Below are 17068 nucleotides of genomic sequence, written 5' to 3'. Positions count from 1 at the left end.
GTGTTCTTGATACTTAGTTCTCATTTATTTATTATTTTCTTCTTTTCTTTTTGTATTTGCAGTTTGTCGTCTTTTGCACATTGGTTGTTTGTCTATCTCTGTTGTATGTGGTTTTTCATTGATTCTTTTGTTTCTTTCTATTTACTGTCAATGACTGCAAGAAAATGAATCTTGGACTAGTTTATAGTCTTTAGATGCAACACTGAGTCATGTCATCTGCAGAAATTCTCTGCTGCAGCAATAGTTGTGTGCATAAAGGAAGGAAAGGAGGATGAATACAGGGCCCTGCTGGAAGACTTTGTCAAATGGTACAAGCTGAATCATCTGCAGCTCAACATTAGTACGACAAAGGAGATGGTGATGGACTTTAGGAAGACAATGCCTGCATTACTCCCTGTTCCTACTGATGGTGAGGACGTGGATGTGATGAGGACCTGCAAGTACTTGGATGACAGACTTGAGTGGGGCACCAACACAGTGGACGTGTACAAGGAGGGCCAGAGCTGCTTCTACTTTCTGAGGAGATTGAGGTCCTTTGGAGTTTGCAGGCCTCTCCTTCAGATATTCTACCAGCCTTGTTGTCACCAGTACAATCTTCCATGTAGTGATTGCTGGGGCATTAGTATCACAGGGGATGCCAACAGGCTCACTAAACTGATTAGAAAGGCTGGCTCTATTATAGGAGTCAAACTGGACACATTGGTGCCTTGGTAGAAACAAAGGACACTACAGACAATCCAGGCAATTCCATATAATGTTTCTCACCCTCTATAATGAGTCAACCTATAGCTGGGGAAGTGATGACCCCTCCTGTTACAACTGAGGTAATATTTTTTTAATTCTTTCTGCTTCTCTTCTAACATTTATATTGTGCACTTGTAATGCTACTGTGACATTGTGATTTCCTTTGGGATCAATAAAGTATCTATCTATATGGTGACATGTGTACTTTAATCATAAATTTACTTTGAACTTTGAGATTGACCCACGTACTTATCAAAAGATAATTAGCCTTATTTGGTTAATCACTATTATGACAAACTCACATTCTAAGAATCAATCGGGTGAACATTTGCTATACTCCCTCAAATCACAAGAAAAATTCATCCTCACCAGATAGATCTGCAGTCTCAGTGTGACACTATGCAATTGAAGATAGCCATTTTTATGTGCAATTACTCTCAACAACAAAGCCAACATATTATTCCATGCTCGGCTGCAAGCAAGATTAACACAGGGCTGAGGCCCAAACTTCTTAACGTCCTGCTTGCTAATGTAGTCTCTGGAAAATAAAAACGAATTGCAGCAGCAGAGGACCATCAGGGACTGTTGTGTACTTTGCATCAGAGATGTGATTCACCACCAGCATTCAAGATACAGTACTGCAGCCCAAGGGCTTTATCATCAACCACATGGATGGGACAGCTGTCTCCTAAAGGTAGAGGGGGCACAGCCTGCTTCAAGATTAACCTCACTGTGATGCACAGATGTGGCAGCTGTATCACAGTCCTGCTCCCCCAGCCTGGAACATCTGTCAAGCGTCGTCCATTTTATCTGCCGGAATGTTCCGCCATAATCCTGGTTGCAGTGTACATTCCACCACTGGCCAACTTCAGACAAACACTGGAGGAGCTGGACATTGTGGTGAGCAGTCACCAAGCAGCACACCCTGATGCTTTCCTGATTACCGCATGGGATCTCAACCAAGCCAGCCTGAAAAAGTCTCTGATCAATCACCATATCACTTGTGGAACCAGCACACTTGACTATTGTTACACCATCAAAAATGCTTAACATGTCATCCCACGGCTGTACTTTTGGCAAGTCTGATCACCCGGAAGTACTTCTTCCAGTGTACAGGCAGAAACTGAGGACAACACCACAAATGGTTAACGGAAGTGGAGGAGCACTTGCAGGACTGCTTTGAATCGGTGGACTGGACGATATTCAGGGATTCATCTTTAAATCTGAATGAAAATGCCACAGTTGTCGCTTCACAAAGATCCGTGTGCATGGGTCTGTGCAATCAAGAACATACCAGACATACCCAAACCAGAAATTGTGAATGAACCAGGAGATTCAGGCTGTTGAGGGCAAGATGTGTGGTATTCAATACTGCCGATCCAGAACTCAACAAAAAGTCCAGGTACTATCTCTGGAGGGATATGTTGGTGAAAAAGCAATTCTGATTGAATATGGAGATGGAACTGGATGCAACATCAGCTCTGGCAGTGTTTGCAGGCCATTATTTCTAACAAGACGAAACCTAATATGATAAATGCTTGTGATGTTTCACTCTCAGATGAGCTCAATTCCTTTTATGCACACTTTGAAAGGACTTCCGGTTATGGCGCAGTGCTGAGCAGATGTGTGTCAGAGATCCTCTGAAAAGTTTTGAAATTACACAACCAAACAACCTAGAATTACCTGAACAGCTGTAGTTTGTCTGATTGGAAACAGTGATAGCCTAAATGCCACCGAAACCAACAAAGCAGATGCAAAAGTCTTCGAAGTTAGACCCCACCTGTAACCATGCAGTGCAAGCTAACGACAATGCTAGTGAAGAAGAGGCAAGAGATGCTTACATGGCAGAATACCCAAACCAAATCCTAAACACTATTCAATCAATGAAAGATGACTTTGTGTCAAGATTTGACGGGCTATTAAACACTATACAAGGAGTACAAGCTGGCACAGTGCACATTACAGAAGACAAAGGTAGAATTAGCACTAATCAAGATGACATCGCCTCTCTGTGTAATCAGAATACAATCATGATAGCAGCTATGGAGGCGTTAGTGTTTAAAATTGGACGACTTGGAAAATCGTAGCCGCCATTCTATCCTCCGTCTTGTGGGTCTTCCGGAAATGGCGGAAGGGGCTGATATGGTCTATTTTTTGGAAAAATGGATCCCCGAGGTGCTTGGTGCTGAAAACTTCTCTGGGCCCCCTGATTGAGAGTGCGCTCAGAATTGGCAGGGTTAACTAAACTGAAGCACAGTCAGCCAAGCCAGGGCTCCCCAACCTTTCGCGCACCATGGACCGGTTTAATATTGATGATATTCTTGCGGACTGGCCGACGGGGGTGTGGGGAGGGGATGGGTGGTGTTCAAGTTCAACAGTGCGTGACAGGGAGTGAGGAAAGGTGCAGCTGACTCATATCATTTCATATTGCCAAATCATATCGTTTCCGCGTGGCCCGGTATCACATGCTCACGGCCTGGTGGTTGGGGACCACTGGGCTAAGCAACCCAGGGTAGTGATAATCAAGTTCCTAAACTACGCGGACAAGACCCGGGTTATGAAGGCTACCAGGCTGAAAGAACCTGTACTTTTCGACAATCAGAGAATCATGTTTTTCCCTGACATCTCTGCCGAACTCTGCAGGCGAAGGAAAATTTTTGATCCAGGGAAGAAAGTTAGCCTCTCTCTCCATCCCGGGCCTACGGTATAGGATAATTCACTCTGCGAAACTGCTGGCGACCTACAAAAGAAAACGCCACACCTTTGATAGTGCACCGGCAGCGGAGAAATTTGTGCAGGAACTGAAGGACTACAACTTAGAGGCTGCAGGCAAGTAAGACAGTACAGCAGTTTTTTTGACTTTTGTTTGAATAGGTAGGTTCATAGTGCCTAAGGGACATAAATGAATGCTAATGAACGTTAGCGGTGTTACCCACTGCATTATGATAACGAATTTGCATCGGTTCTCATTATCTTCAGCGGCACTGTCGTAGGATCAAGTTAAATTTGATAAAGACTCTTGGTATAATTTGGTTATAATATTCTCTACTACTGACAACGTTGGGGCTCTGGTCTGGCTGTTGGCCATGCTGTTTCTCACCATGACGACGGAGCGGGAGGATCAGTTAAGCTCCATAATTAGGCCCCCTTTCTGGGCCGTCAGGAGGTGTTCATCATGGGGTGGGTGGGTGTATTACAGTTCCAGAAGTACACTTAGTTATGTTTACAATGTTCCAGTTACTATTTACTGGTTTTTACTCATCTTTTTTTGTTACGTTGTAATCTCAGTTAGCAGTCATTCTAGATCAATTCAGCTCAACATTGATTGAAATTATAACTAATAACCTATGCCCTGCGAACTTCAATTTACCTCTTGAAATGCAAGAGGATTAAATAAACTTAGAAACATAGAAAATAGGTGCAGGAGTAGGCCATTCGGCCCTTCGAGCCTGCACCGCCATTTATGATGATCATGGCTGATCATCCAACTCAGAACCCCGCCCCAGCCTTCCCTCCATACCCCCTGACCCCTGTAGCCACAAGGGCCATATCTAACTCCCTCTTAAACATAGCCAATGAACTGGCCTCAACAGTTTGCTGTGGCAGAGAATTCCACAGATTCACCACTCACTGTGTGAAGAAGTTTTTCCTAATCTCGGTCCTAAAAGGCTTCCCCTCTATCCTCAAACTGTGACCCCTCGTTCTGGACTTCCCCAACATCGGGAACAATCTTCCTGCATCTAGCCTGTCCAATCCCTTTAGGATCTTATACGTTTCAATCAGATCCCCCCTCAATCTTCTAAATTCCAACGAGTACAAGCCCAGTTCATCCAGTCTTTCTTCATATGAAAGTCCTGCCATCCCAGGAATCAATCTAGTGAACCTTCTTTGTACTCCCTCTATGGCAAAGATGTCTTTCCTCAGATTAGGGGACCAAAACTGCACACAATACTCCAGGTGTGGTCTCACCAAGGCCTTGTACAACTGCAGTATTACCTCCCTGCTCCTGTACTCGAATCCTCTCGCAATAAATGCCAGCATACCATTCGCCTTTTTCACCGCCTGCTGTACCTGCATGCCCACTTTCAATGACTGGTGTATAATGACACCCAGGTCTCGTTGCACCTCCCCTTTTCCTAATCGGCCACCATTCAGATAATAATCTGTTTTCCTATTTTTGCCACCAAAGTGGATAACTTCACATTTATCCACATTAAATTGCATCTGCCATGAGTCTGCCCACTCACCCAACCTATCCAAGTCACCCTGCATCCTCTTAGCATCCTCCTCACTGCTAACACTGCCGCCAAGCTTCGTGTCATCCGCAAACTTGGAGATGCTGCATTTAATTCCCTCATCCAAGTCATTAATATATATTGTAAACAACTGGGGTCCCAGCACTGAGCCTTGCGGTACCCCACTAGTCACCGCCTGCCATTCTGAAAAGGTCCCGTTTATTCCCACTCTTTGCTTCCTGTCTGCTAACCAATTCTCCACCCACACCTTACCCCCAATACTGTGTGCTTTAAGTTTGCACACTAATCTCCTATGTGGGACCTTGTCAAAAGCCTTTTGAAAATCCAAATATACCACATCCACTGGTTCTCCCCTATCCACTCTACTAGTTACATCCTCAAAAAATTCTATGAGATTCGTCAGACATGATTTTCCTTTCACAAATCCATGCTGACTTTGTCCGATCATTTCTCCGCTTTCCAAATGTGCTGTTATCACATCCTTGATAACTGACTCCAGCAGTTTCCCCACCACCGACGTTAGGCTAACCGGTCTATAATTCCCCGGTTTCTCTCTCCCTCCTTTTTTAAAAATTGGGGTTACATTAGCCACCCTCCAATCCTCAGGAACTAGTCCAGAATCTAACGAGTTTTGAAAAATTATCACTAATGCATCCACTATTTCTTGGGCTACTTCCTTAAGCACTCTAGGATGCAGACCATCTGGCCCTGGGGATTTATCTGCCTTCAATCCCTTCAATTTACCTAACACCACTTCCCTACTAACATGTATTTCACTCAGTTCCTCCATCTCACTGGACCCTCTGTCCCTTACTATTTCTGGAAGATTATTTATGTCCTCCTTAGTGAAGACAGAACCAAAGTAATTATTCAATTGGTCTGCCATGTCCTTGCTCCCCATAATCAATTCACCTGTTTCTGTCTGCAGGGGACCTACATTTGTCTTCACCAGTCTTTTCCTTTTTACATATCTATAAAAGCTTTTACAGTCCGTTTTTATGTTCTCTGCCAGTTTTTTCTCATAATCTTTTTTCCCCTTCCTAATTAAGCCCTTTGTCCTCCTCTGCTGAACTCTGAATTCCTCCCAGTCCTCAGGTGAGCCACTTTCTCTGGCTAATTTGTATGCTACTTCTTTGGAATTGATACTATCCCTAATTTCTCGTCAGCCACGGGTGCACTACCTTCCTTGATTTATTCTTTCGCCAAACTGGGATGAACAATTGTTGTAGTTCATCCATGCAACCTATAAATGCTTGCCATTGCATATCCACCGTCAATCCTTTAAGTGTCATTTGCCAGTCTATCTTAGCTAATTCACGTCTCATACCTTCAAAGTTCCCCTTCTTTAAGTTCAGAACCTTTGTTTCTGAATTAACTATGTCACTCTCCATATTAATGAAGAATTCCACCATATTATGGTCACTCTTACCCAAGGGGCCTCTCACGACAAGATCGCTAATTAACCCTTCCTCATTGCTCAAAACCCAGTCCAGAATAGCCTGCTCTCTGGTTGGTTCCTCGACATGTTGGTTCAAAAAACCATCCCGCATACATTCCAAGAAATCCTCTTCCTCAGCACCTTGTGAAGTTAAAGCAAGTCATGAATACGAAAAGACAGTTAAAAGCCAAAATAGCTTTTCTGCAGGAAACCCATTTAACCCCCGAGGATATACAGGTTTCCCCCACCATCCGAAGGTAGAGCGTTGCTATGAAACGGTTTGTAAGCCGAAACGTCGTAAAGCGAAGAAGCAATTACCATTTATATGGGAAAATTTTGTGAGTGTTCGCAGACCCAAAAATAACCTACCAAATCATGCCAAATAACACATAAAACCTAAAATAACAGTAACATATAGTAAAAGCAGGAATGATATGATAAATACACAGCCTATATAAATTAGAAATACTTCTCTACAACGATTGCCTGCACAGATCTCCATAGCGAAAATCTCATGCAAGCACTCTGGGAAGAAAATCTCACGCAAGCACTGTTGGCATAAATGCGCTCTCCAGTAACCTTTAAACTATGAACCTGCCAAATCTACCAAATAACGTAAAAATACACAGCCTATATAAAGTAGAAATAATGTATGTACAGTGTAGTATCACTTACCGGAATTGGGAAAACAGCGCCGAGCACACTGATAATGGTGTGTTAGACTGAGTTGTCGCAGGCTGGGTGGTGCAGTGGCCTCCACCCTCCAGGCCACCAACCCGATACATTGCCGCAAAAAATGCAGCGGTAGCCGGGAGGCACACAGCACATCGTTAAGAAAAAAGCCGAAATAAACATGCTAATTAATTAGGTGCTGCCCGGCACGTAAATGTCAGCGCAGATCAGAGGCGATTGCCAATTGCATCGCCTCTGATCTGGGCTGACAATTACGCGCTAGGCAGCACCTAATTAATTAGCATGTTTATTTCAGCTTTTTTCTTAAAGATGTGCTGTGTGCCTCCTGGCTACTGCTGCATTGGGCCCGGATGTTGGGGTGGTGGGACACAGGGGTGTCATCTCATCGTCGATCAGGGTAGGCAGCTCATCTTCTCCTATGACTGCCCGCCTCGATGTCGAAGGTCGAGGTTCGTCGTCTGCTGTGGCTGATGTGGAAGGCTTGCTTGACTGCTGAGCCTCGCGTACTTTTCTTATCATACAGTTGTTTGTAAGCACTCAAACCATCCTGCAAATATCCCCTAAACCTACGTACCCTTTCAAAATTAAAGTTGTACTTTATTATTGCAGCGAAAATCTCACGCAGTTGCTTCATTTTCTGCATTCGGTTTCGATTGTTATCCTTTCCTCTTCCAATTGTGTCAGCTCTTCATCTATCAGTTCTTGGTCATGGGATGCCGAAACCTCTTCAACATCATCTTCGTCAACTTCCACAAGCCAAACACACTTTGTCCTTGTTCGTTCACCACGATCGAAACGCTTAATTATGTCTAGTTTTACACTAAGTGTAACACCCTTACTCTTTCAGGCTTTTCTGACACCTTAGAACTCATCTTGCTAACGGCTGCTCACTGCAACGTGTTTAAGCAATGCCGTTCCCAATCCGGGGCACAGCAGCTGCTCGGGGTGCGCGCTGCCTTTCTTCGAAACAGTGAAAGCACCTTCTGAAAGTGAAAACAGGGTACTAATGTAGGTCTTTCGTAACAGTGAGGTTTCGTAAAGCGAACGTTCGAAAAGCGGGGGACACCTGTAGTTAAGAGTAAGGAGGAGATGGCCGGGACAGGTTTTTTCAGCCTCTTTCAGCTCACACTCATGGGGGTGGGTAATTACCCTTATACATAAGTTGGTGTCTTTCCACCTTGTTAATGTTACTGAAGACCAATCTGGCAGATACCTTATTATTCAGTGCAAAATTTTCTCAATCAGGTTTAATTTGGTCAATGTGTATGGGACAAATGATGACAATCCAGTGTTTTTCAGACACTTGTTTTTATCATTAGCTGCTCTGCTGGGCCTTATTGTAGGTGGTGATTTTAATTGTGCACTTCAATCTGAACTAGACAGATCTAATGGGATAGATACCCCTCACCATCAGACAAGAAAAGAGTTATTGCAATGTGCTAAAGACTTTAATTTAGTTAATGTGTGGAGAAGGAAGTACCCGGATAAACTAATTTTATCCTGCTATTCTAGCACTTGCCAGACCTTTTCCAAAATTGATTACTACTTAGTTTCAGCTGCTTTAATATCCACAATTATAAGCTGCTGGTACGATAGCATAATAATTTCAGATCACGCCCCAGTTTCATTTATTTTGAACCTGCCTAACGCTTTACATTACTCAAGATGGCTTCTTTCTTTTTCAATATTTTTATTGATTTCTATATAGAAGAATACAGAGTTCAAGAGAATACATATTATAAAGCAAAAGACCGAATATGATACTACCAAATACAGTATATTGAATAACATTAATGAACTCCTTACTCTATATTCATATGGATTAGATTAATTCATATATTAGAATATAAACAATTTTATTAAAAAAAAGATCTACACCCACTACCAAAGTCGAAGATGTTTGGGGAAAAAAAAATTATCAGATAATAAAATATACTATTAACCAACTTCTGTACTTTAACAAGTCAAAAATTATGAAAATAATTTAAAAATGGCCCCCACAAATTTTGAAAATCTTAGTTAGATTCAGAAATTGAACATGATTCTTTTCTAAATTTAGGCATGCCATAACATCCTGTGACCACTGAGGATGATTAGGCGGAACAACATCCTTCCATTTAAACAAAAGCGCCCTTCTAGCCATAAGAGAGGTAAAAGCCAGAATGGGCAGATCAGATGTCTTCAGAATGATATCTTTCCTTCCAACAATACCAAATAGGGCAGTCAAAGGATTAGGCTTAAAATTTACTTTAAAGAGTACAGAAAAAGTTTGGAATACTTCAAGACTTGGGCACATCCAAAACATATGAATAAGTGAAACTTCTCCATTGTTACACCTATCACAGTAGGGAGATATATCCCTATAAAAACGAGATAATTTATCCTTGGTCATATAAGCCCTATGAACCACTTTAAATTGTAGGAGGGAATGACGAATTTCAGATCACCCCCCAGTTTCATTTATTTTGAACCTGCCTAACACTTTACATTATTCAAGATGGAGGCTTCAAACGACTTGGATGAGGGATCCAGAATTTACAGAGTTTATTGGAGAACAGATAGATTACTATTTTGAAAATATGGACCAGACATCTGCTATAATGTGGGAAGCCTTTCTAAGGGGTCAGATAATTAGCTTTACCAGTTTTAAACATAAATCCTTTAGATTGGAAATAGAACAGTTTGAAAAAGAGTAAGAGACTGAATCTGAAATATTTCAAAATCCCTCTCAGCAGCTATCTATAGAACTCAAACTGTGAGCCAAGTATAATGTATTGTCTATTAATAAGGCAACAAAAAGTTTGATGAGACTGAAGCAATCCTATCTTGAGCAGGGTGAAAAGGCTAGTAAACTCTTGGCCTGGAGCATGAAACAGATACAAACAGAAGGGGCAATAAACTCCATACAATCAGATGAGGGGGTGACAACTACTGACCCAAAATAAACAATCTCTTTTTGAGATTTTACCAAAATCTGTATAACTCAGAATATTCAGATTCAGCTCCACAAATACAAAAGGAATTTCTCGACTTGTTAGAATTTACACCCCTGGATGAAACGTCCTTGACCTCACTGGAGTTTAACTTAGAGGCTAAAGAATTGTCTGAAGCTATAACTAACATGAAAGGAGGGAAAACTCCTGGGCCCAATGGAATTCTGATTGCAATAAATAAAATCTTTAAGACTAAATTAATACCACCTCTGCTTGATATGTATCAGGATTCATTCGATACTGGATCCCTTCCCTCCTCTCTTAATATGGCAGCAATTACACTACTGTTAAAACCTGGAAAACCACCGTCTCTATGTGGATCTTATAGGCCAATCACACTTCCGAACAATGATCTTAAAATTCTCTGTAAGGTATTAGCTAGGAAGCTGGAGCCACTCTTGCCAAAAATGGTCCACCCTGACCAAAATGGATTTATTAAGGGAAGGCAAGGCTTCCACAACATTCAGAGAGTGCTTAATATACTTTATGAAAAATCTGGAAGCCCTGATAGCGCTATTCTGTCACTGGAAGCCGAGAAAGCCTTCGACAGAGTGGAATGGCAATATCTATTTAAAGTTTTAGAAAGATTTGGTATGGGGGGAAATTTCTAAGGTGAATACAACTTCTTTATTCTAACCCACAGGCTGAAATTTTAACTAATGGGCTTTTTCCGGCACCCTTTAAACTCCAACGGGGAACAAGACAGGGCTGTTCTCCATCTCCCCTCCTGTTTATCCTGGCCATTGAGCCACTTGCTATGGCAATTCAAAAACAGGCTAACATATCAGGAATAACTATAGGAGATATAAAACATTGCATAGCCCTGTACGCGGATGACGTAATTTTGTTTTGCTCCAACTTGAAACAAACATTACCTGCCTTAATTGACCTGGTAAGTACTTTTGGTACTTTTGCAGGCTATAAAATAAACAACAAATCTGCAATATTATTCATGGATAAAGATAGGAGATTCCATCCCCCACTTCAAACTCTGTTTATGGTGTCAGAACAGGGATTTACTTATTTGGGTGTTAAAATTACTCCTACTATTGATAAAAATTATCCCAACTAATTATAACCCTCTCACAGACTCAGTTATTCATCTTGTAAACTGATGGACGAAATTGCCCATATCTTTGATTGGATGCATAAACATTCTAAAAATGTCAATTTTTAGAACAAAGTTCTTGTACCTTTTCCAATCTATCCCACTTTCTCCTCCATCAGCTTTCTTATATTTATTAAAGAAATTTTTTCTAATTTTATCTGGAATAATAAGACATCCAAGACTCAGGCTTTCCCTGTTATATTTGCCGTATGATAGAAGCGGCTTACAGCTACCAAATCTTATATGGTATTTCTGGGTGGCCCAAATAAGAGCAGGAATGTTTTACTTTGTTAAGGATCACTCGTCTACTTGGGTCTCAATGGAATCCCAGTCGATCAATATCCCTCTAGAACTATACAGGTATTCAGCAGATAAGAAAAAAACTGGTCAAACTAACAAAAAACCCTTTCTTAAAAAATGTAGTAAGGGTTTGGCATGATGCTCTTGCGTATTTGGGAGAGACATCACAGTTATCCCAGTTTACTCCCATCTTTGGTGATGATAACTTCTGGCCCGGCACAGCAGACCCTGGTTTTAAAACTTGGTTGACCTGAGGCACAGCTAAGGTGTCTGATCTTTATAATGGCAATACATTTATGTCATTTGAAGAACTCAAGGCCACAATATGGAATTCCAACAAAACACTTTTTTTTAAATATCTTCAGTTGCAAAGTTTTATTATGTCCAGGCAAGGTTACAGTTTGAAGCTCCTTCCTTATCTACCCTGGAAGATATCACTCTGAAATTATCTGAAGCTAGGGGACATGTGTCTGTATTACACAATTTGTTTGCAAGTAAATGAAAAGAGTCATCAAACAACATACTACAAGCATGGAGAACTGATCTGCATGAGTATGTCAGAAAAAGAGTGGTCAGAAGCTTGTTCCTTAGTTCAAACCCTATCAGTGAACACTCATTCTAAATTACAATACAAATGGATAACCAAACAGTAAATTTCCAGTCAAGTTGCATCACTTTAACCCCAACATTCCAGACGCATGCATTAAACGTAACCACCAAAAGGGGTCTGTTCCATTGCATGTGGGAGTGCCCTCAGATAATCTGTTTCTGGAAGAAGGTGCTGGATTTGATCAGTCAGATTATTGGAAAAAAAGGTACCCCTTGATCCTAAATTATGTATTCTGAATATTTATCCAAAGGCCTTTGTAACCTCCAAAAATGTAAGGTCTCTGCTTAATATTTGATTTTTGGAAGCCAAACGCTGCATAGCCTATTCATGGAAGAAACCAACAACCTTACAATGGCTGAAAGGAATGACTTCTTATCTTGCTCTAGAGAAGATAAGCTATATCAAAAGAAAAACTTGGCAAATTTCTGGAAACTTGGGACATTTTCCACAAGTTTCTGGAGAACAATATTCAGGATGATAAAAGTAATGAACTGAATTGACTGCTTTTTTTTAAATAGTGGGGTGTTTGCTTTTTTGTGTGTTTTTTTTCTTTTGATTTATATATTTTGTTTCTTCCTTTTAACTTTGCTGTACTTTCAAACCTATGTGTTTTCTTTTCACTCTGTGAAAGCAATAAAGAAATGTTTTAAAAAAACTACACCTGTGTGAATCCCTGCAGCTTCTAGCGACCCAGTGATCTCTGTCTCAAGGGCCAACGTCAGAACATCTTTCATGAGGATGTAACTGCTAGGGCACTGAAAACCTGTGCCAATCAACCGGCAGGACAGTTCAAGGACATCTTCAATCGCTTACTGCTGCAGCTGGAGGTTCCCACCTGCTTCAAAAGGGCATCAATCATACCAGTGCCAAGAGCTGCCTTAACAGCTATCACCCAGTTACACTCACATCTACTGTGATGATATGCTTTGAGAGGCTGGTCATAACCTGCTACAATTTGCCTATTGCCACAATAGATTTACAGCAGATGCAATCTCACTGGGTCCCCACTCAGTCTTGGACATCTGGACAACTGCAATACCTATTTAAGGCTGCTGTTTATTGATTACAGCTAAGCATTCAACAGCATCATCCTTAATCAATAAGCTTCAAAACCCAGGCCTCTGTACCTCTGCAAGTGGATCCCTGACCTCTTCATTGAGACCACAGTCAGCGCAGATTGGTAATATCATCTTGCTGACAATCAACACCGGTGCACCTCACTGTGTGCCTGGCCCACTGCTCTGCTCTCTCTATATCCATGAATGCATGGCTAGTACAACTCAAACATCACCCACAACTGTTGTTAGCAGGATCTCAGCTGGCAACGAGGAGATTTATAGGAGTGAGATAGATCAACTGGTCGAGTAGCATTACAACCACCTTACACTCCTGTTGGATCTGACTGTTTGTCATTTCCTTTGCAGTTTAACAATTATCTGCTTGTATTTTAAATGGCCATAAGTATAACACTTAATGACTATACAAAGTATAATTCTGGAAGCTTCTTTGTCCTTTCATTAAGTGAATGAGTATTTTCTCATTAGTTAATTTTTACTTCAGTATTAACTAAGTGCTTTTTAACTGGGTTATTGTTATCGATGAATTTGAATGGATTGTGTATACGGGTATAAAAGTAGCTGTTTTACATTAGAACCATCTTTAGTTTCTCTCTCCTCTTTCAGTAGTCACTCAACTCTTAATAAAATGATGAAGCAAAGTTTATGCCTCATTCCAGACTTATAAAAGAACCTTAGAGTTAAGAACCAGAATCCAACACACATCAGTTAAGTCCAAGGAATTGACTGTGGACATTAGGAAGGGGAAGTTGAGGGTGGAGCTTCAGATGGTAGCGCTTAATAGTGACTCCTTCGCTTGCATCTTCAGAAACGGCTCTATTTCTATTTTTAATATCTCTCTTTTTTCCTTTTCAGAGTTCTTTTGAAGACTCTGGCCTGACCTTGAAGACGCTGACTTTGGTTCTTTGCAGGAATGGGACCTGCTCTCAGGGCCTCGCAACTGACCGTTTTTCGATATGCCAACGACGTGACCTAGAAGGCTAGCAGGCCTTTGTGTGCCGGATTTTCACTGCTCTGGAGGCGGGCGGATTCCAGGTCAGGGCTGCCGCAGGAAGCTGGTGTGTTGTGGGAGATGGAAGATCGTAAGCAGTGAGCTGGCTGTGTGCCCAAAGACCCAAGAACTTTGGGCATAGAGTTTGGAAATAGCGACACAACAGTCTTTTAACATCATAAATCGGCGAATTGTTTTGTTCTGTCTCCCCTGTGGCTGTGAAACAGGGACACCTCTTTTTCCCCCTTATTAGAGGGGGAGAGGGAGAGACTGTGGTATATCGAATTACCAGGTGAATGAGTAGTCTTTGGGGTACTGCAAGTCTGTGTCTTTATTGATGCTTTGCTGCACACTCAAGTGCTCGGTGGAGGGTGCAGATGCTTTTTTGCTGGGTGGGAGGGTTTGTCACTTTGCTGCTGCTTATGCGTGGGAGGGGGAAGCTGGAGGGGCTTCCGGGTTCTGTCATTCATTCTTTGGGGGCACTCCTCTGTTTTTGTGGATGCTTGCTAAGAAAAAGAATTTCAGGATATGTATTGTATACCTTTCTCTGACATTAAATTGAACCTACTGAAGGAACACACCTGTCCTCAACGAAGGATCAGCAGGAGAAAGAGTGAGCAGTTTCAAGTTCCTGGGTGTCAACAGCCTTGAACATCTCACCTGAACCCAGCATACTGAAGCAATTATGAAGAAGGCATGACTGTGGCTATAATTTCATTTGGAGTTGAGGAGACGAGGTACAGTATGACACCAAAGACTAGCAAATTTCTGCAGATGTACATATTTGCAGGAGCATTCTAACTGGCTACATAATCATCTGGTATGGAGGGCCTGGTATGGCACAGGATCTGAAAAAGCTGCAGAGGGTTGCTACTCAGCCAACAACATCATGAGCACTAGCCTCTATAGTATTGAAGACATTTTCAAAAGGTGATGTCTCAAAAAGGCGGCATCCATCATTAAGGAACCCCATCACTCGGACATGCTCTTCTTATTACTACAATCAAAGCAGAGGTTCAGGAGACTGAAGACACACACTCAATATTTTAGAAACAACTTCGCCCCCTTCGATATCAGATTTCTAACCAGACAATGAATCAGCCCATGAACACTACCTTGCTATTTTGTGCTTTTTGCATTAATTTTAAAAAATACATTCCTTATTCTAGCTTATAGTTCTTTATGTATTACTGCTGCAAAGCAGACTTCACAGCATATATCTGTGATATTAAGCCTGATTCAGATTCTCTCCCTTGTTCACCTTTTCATTCCCCCTCCGGTACCCGCATGGTTCTACTACCCAATATTATACTTGGTTTCTGTCTCCACTTCTCCCCTACCTTTTTTGTTTCCTCCCATCATCTATCAGCCTGTCTCACCCCCCCCTTATCACTTTGCACTATCGCCATCTTCCCTGAACTTTCATTTCTCATGCAGTCTTGCCCCAAAATCTCTTCCATCCCTTTGACTTCAGTGTTTCCAGTATCTTACTTTTACGCCAGAAATCAGCATCTGCAGTTGCTCGCGTCGCTTTGAAAAGGGGCTTGAAATCAGTCTCAGGAGTTGAAAACACCAGCATTGTGCTAAAACAACACAACTCTCAATAATATGCCTGCTTAATGGCATAATTGAATCTTGGACTTCAATTAAGCATTGTGCTATTAACTTAATGGGTACAATCACCGCAATAACCGATTATCTGACGTTGCTAAGGTTGCACGATTTACAACAGTAAAACCGAGGTTACAACTTCAAGAGGTAGAAAGTCTGCACTAAGTTACAATTAATACAAAGGCAGCGCCAGGAAAGTGAAATGTATGATTACGCAGAGAAATTTTTTTTTAAAAATAGTAAGAGCTCTTTCTGGCTTCTCGCGTTTTCTTTCACCCACCAGCCAGTTGCAACGTGGTTTTACCGCCGGTCGAGGCCTACTGGAAGTTGTAGTCGAAAACGACAGATCTCCAACTCAGAACTAGGGCCAAGCGAGGGGAAAAAACACCAAATCCCGACCTACTTTGCGAGCAACAGCGTGCCCGCGCTTTGACCACAAGGCCACAGCAACTTTAACAAACGACTTCTCCACAGTCACGCACTGGAAATAAACAGGTCTTTTATGTCGGCTGTAAAATCATAACACCCATGCTGCCAGCAACCGCAACCTCTTCCCTCATTGTACTCACCATGTCTCTTGATTACTGAATTTTTTCGTGACTACTTTCCCAAGCTCGAGCCCCAACCGATCGGCAATCTTCTGTGATAAATCCTGGTGAGAACTACCGCTGAAAATCTTGATATTAGGCATATTTCTAGTTTCCTTATAATATAACTTATAATAAATTAAAACAGCTTAATTCGTTAAGAGATTGTGAGTACAAATCGATGAGACTCCGATTTTAAAACGCTGACCCTACGCCACCATGTTTGGTGAGAGTGAGGGAGAGGATGGTGTGGTGGGTAGGTACCGTACGTTTTTTATTAGGGTGGGACTACCGCCGTAACTGGACTGCTGATTCGTCCGGAGTCTGTCAATTTTCCAGATTGCTCGGTGCTGCTGCGTAATATGTTTTCGGATTGAAGAGCAATATTTGTATTGGCACTCAGATCAGATGCTGATCGTGTTTAACTTTAACTGCACCAGGTCTACACAATACAAAAGCGATGTATTTTAATTACGTACGTTTTAAATTTCAAGTTAAATCAGAAAATGATGCAACTATTCAGCAAATAACATCAGTGCAAAATTATGTTAATGTTTCAGTTCTATATTGCTTCATTAGATAAAATACATATGTAAAGATATATGCATAGTATTTTGCGTGGAAATATCAATCATTCTTTTCTATTTAGTAATATTATGCC

At 41.6% G+C, this 17068-nt stretch overlaps 1 protein-coding gene across 1 annotated transcript in view; it reads right to left on the bottom strand.

The window, feature by feature from the left end:
• Nucleotides 1-16668, bottom strand: part of prps1b (phosphoribosyl pyrophosphate synthetase 1B) — a 55040-nt gene extending 38372 nt beyond the window's left edge. Inside the window, exon 1 of the mRNA XM_063060809.1 lies at nucleotides 16390-16668. Within this exon, the coding sequence (XP_062916879.1) occupies nucleotides 16390-16511 (122 nt within the window). The 5' untranslated portion in view covers nucleotides 16512-16668. The remainder of the gene's footprint in view (nucleotides 1-16389) is intronic.
• Between the last annotated feature and the right edge of the window lie 400 nt (nucleotides 16669-17068).

This window comes from Mobula hypostoma, chromosome 10 (assembly GCF_963921235.1).
Source record: "Mobula hypostoma chromosome 10, sMobHyp1.1, whole genome shotgun sequence".
Classification (NCBI taxonomy): Eukaryota; Metazoa; Chordata; class Chondrichthyes; order Myliobatiformes; family Myliobatidae; genus Mobula; species Mobula hypostoma.
This window is presented reverse-complemented; position numbering and strand designations above follow the sequence as displayed.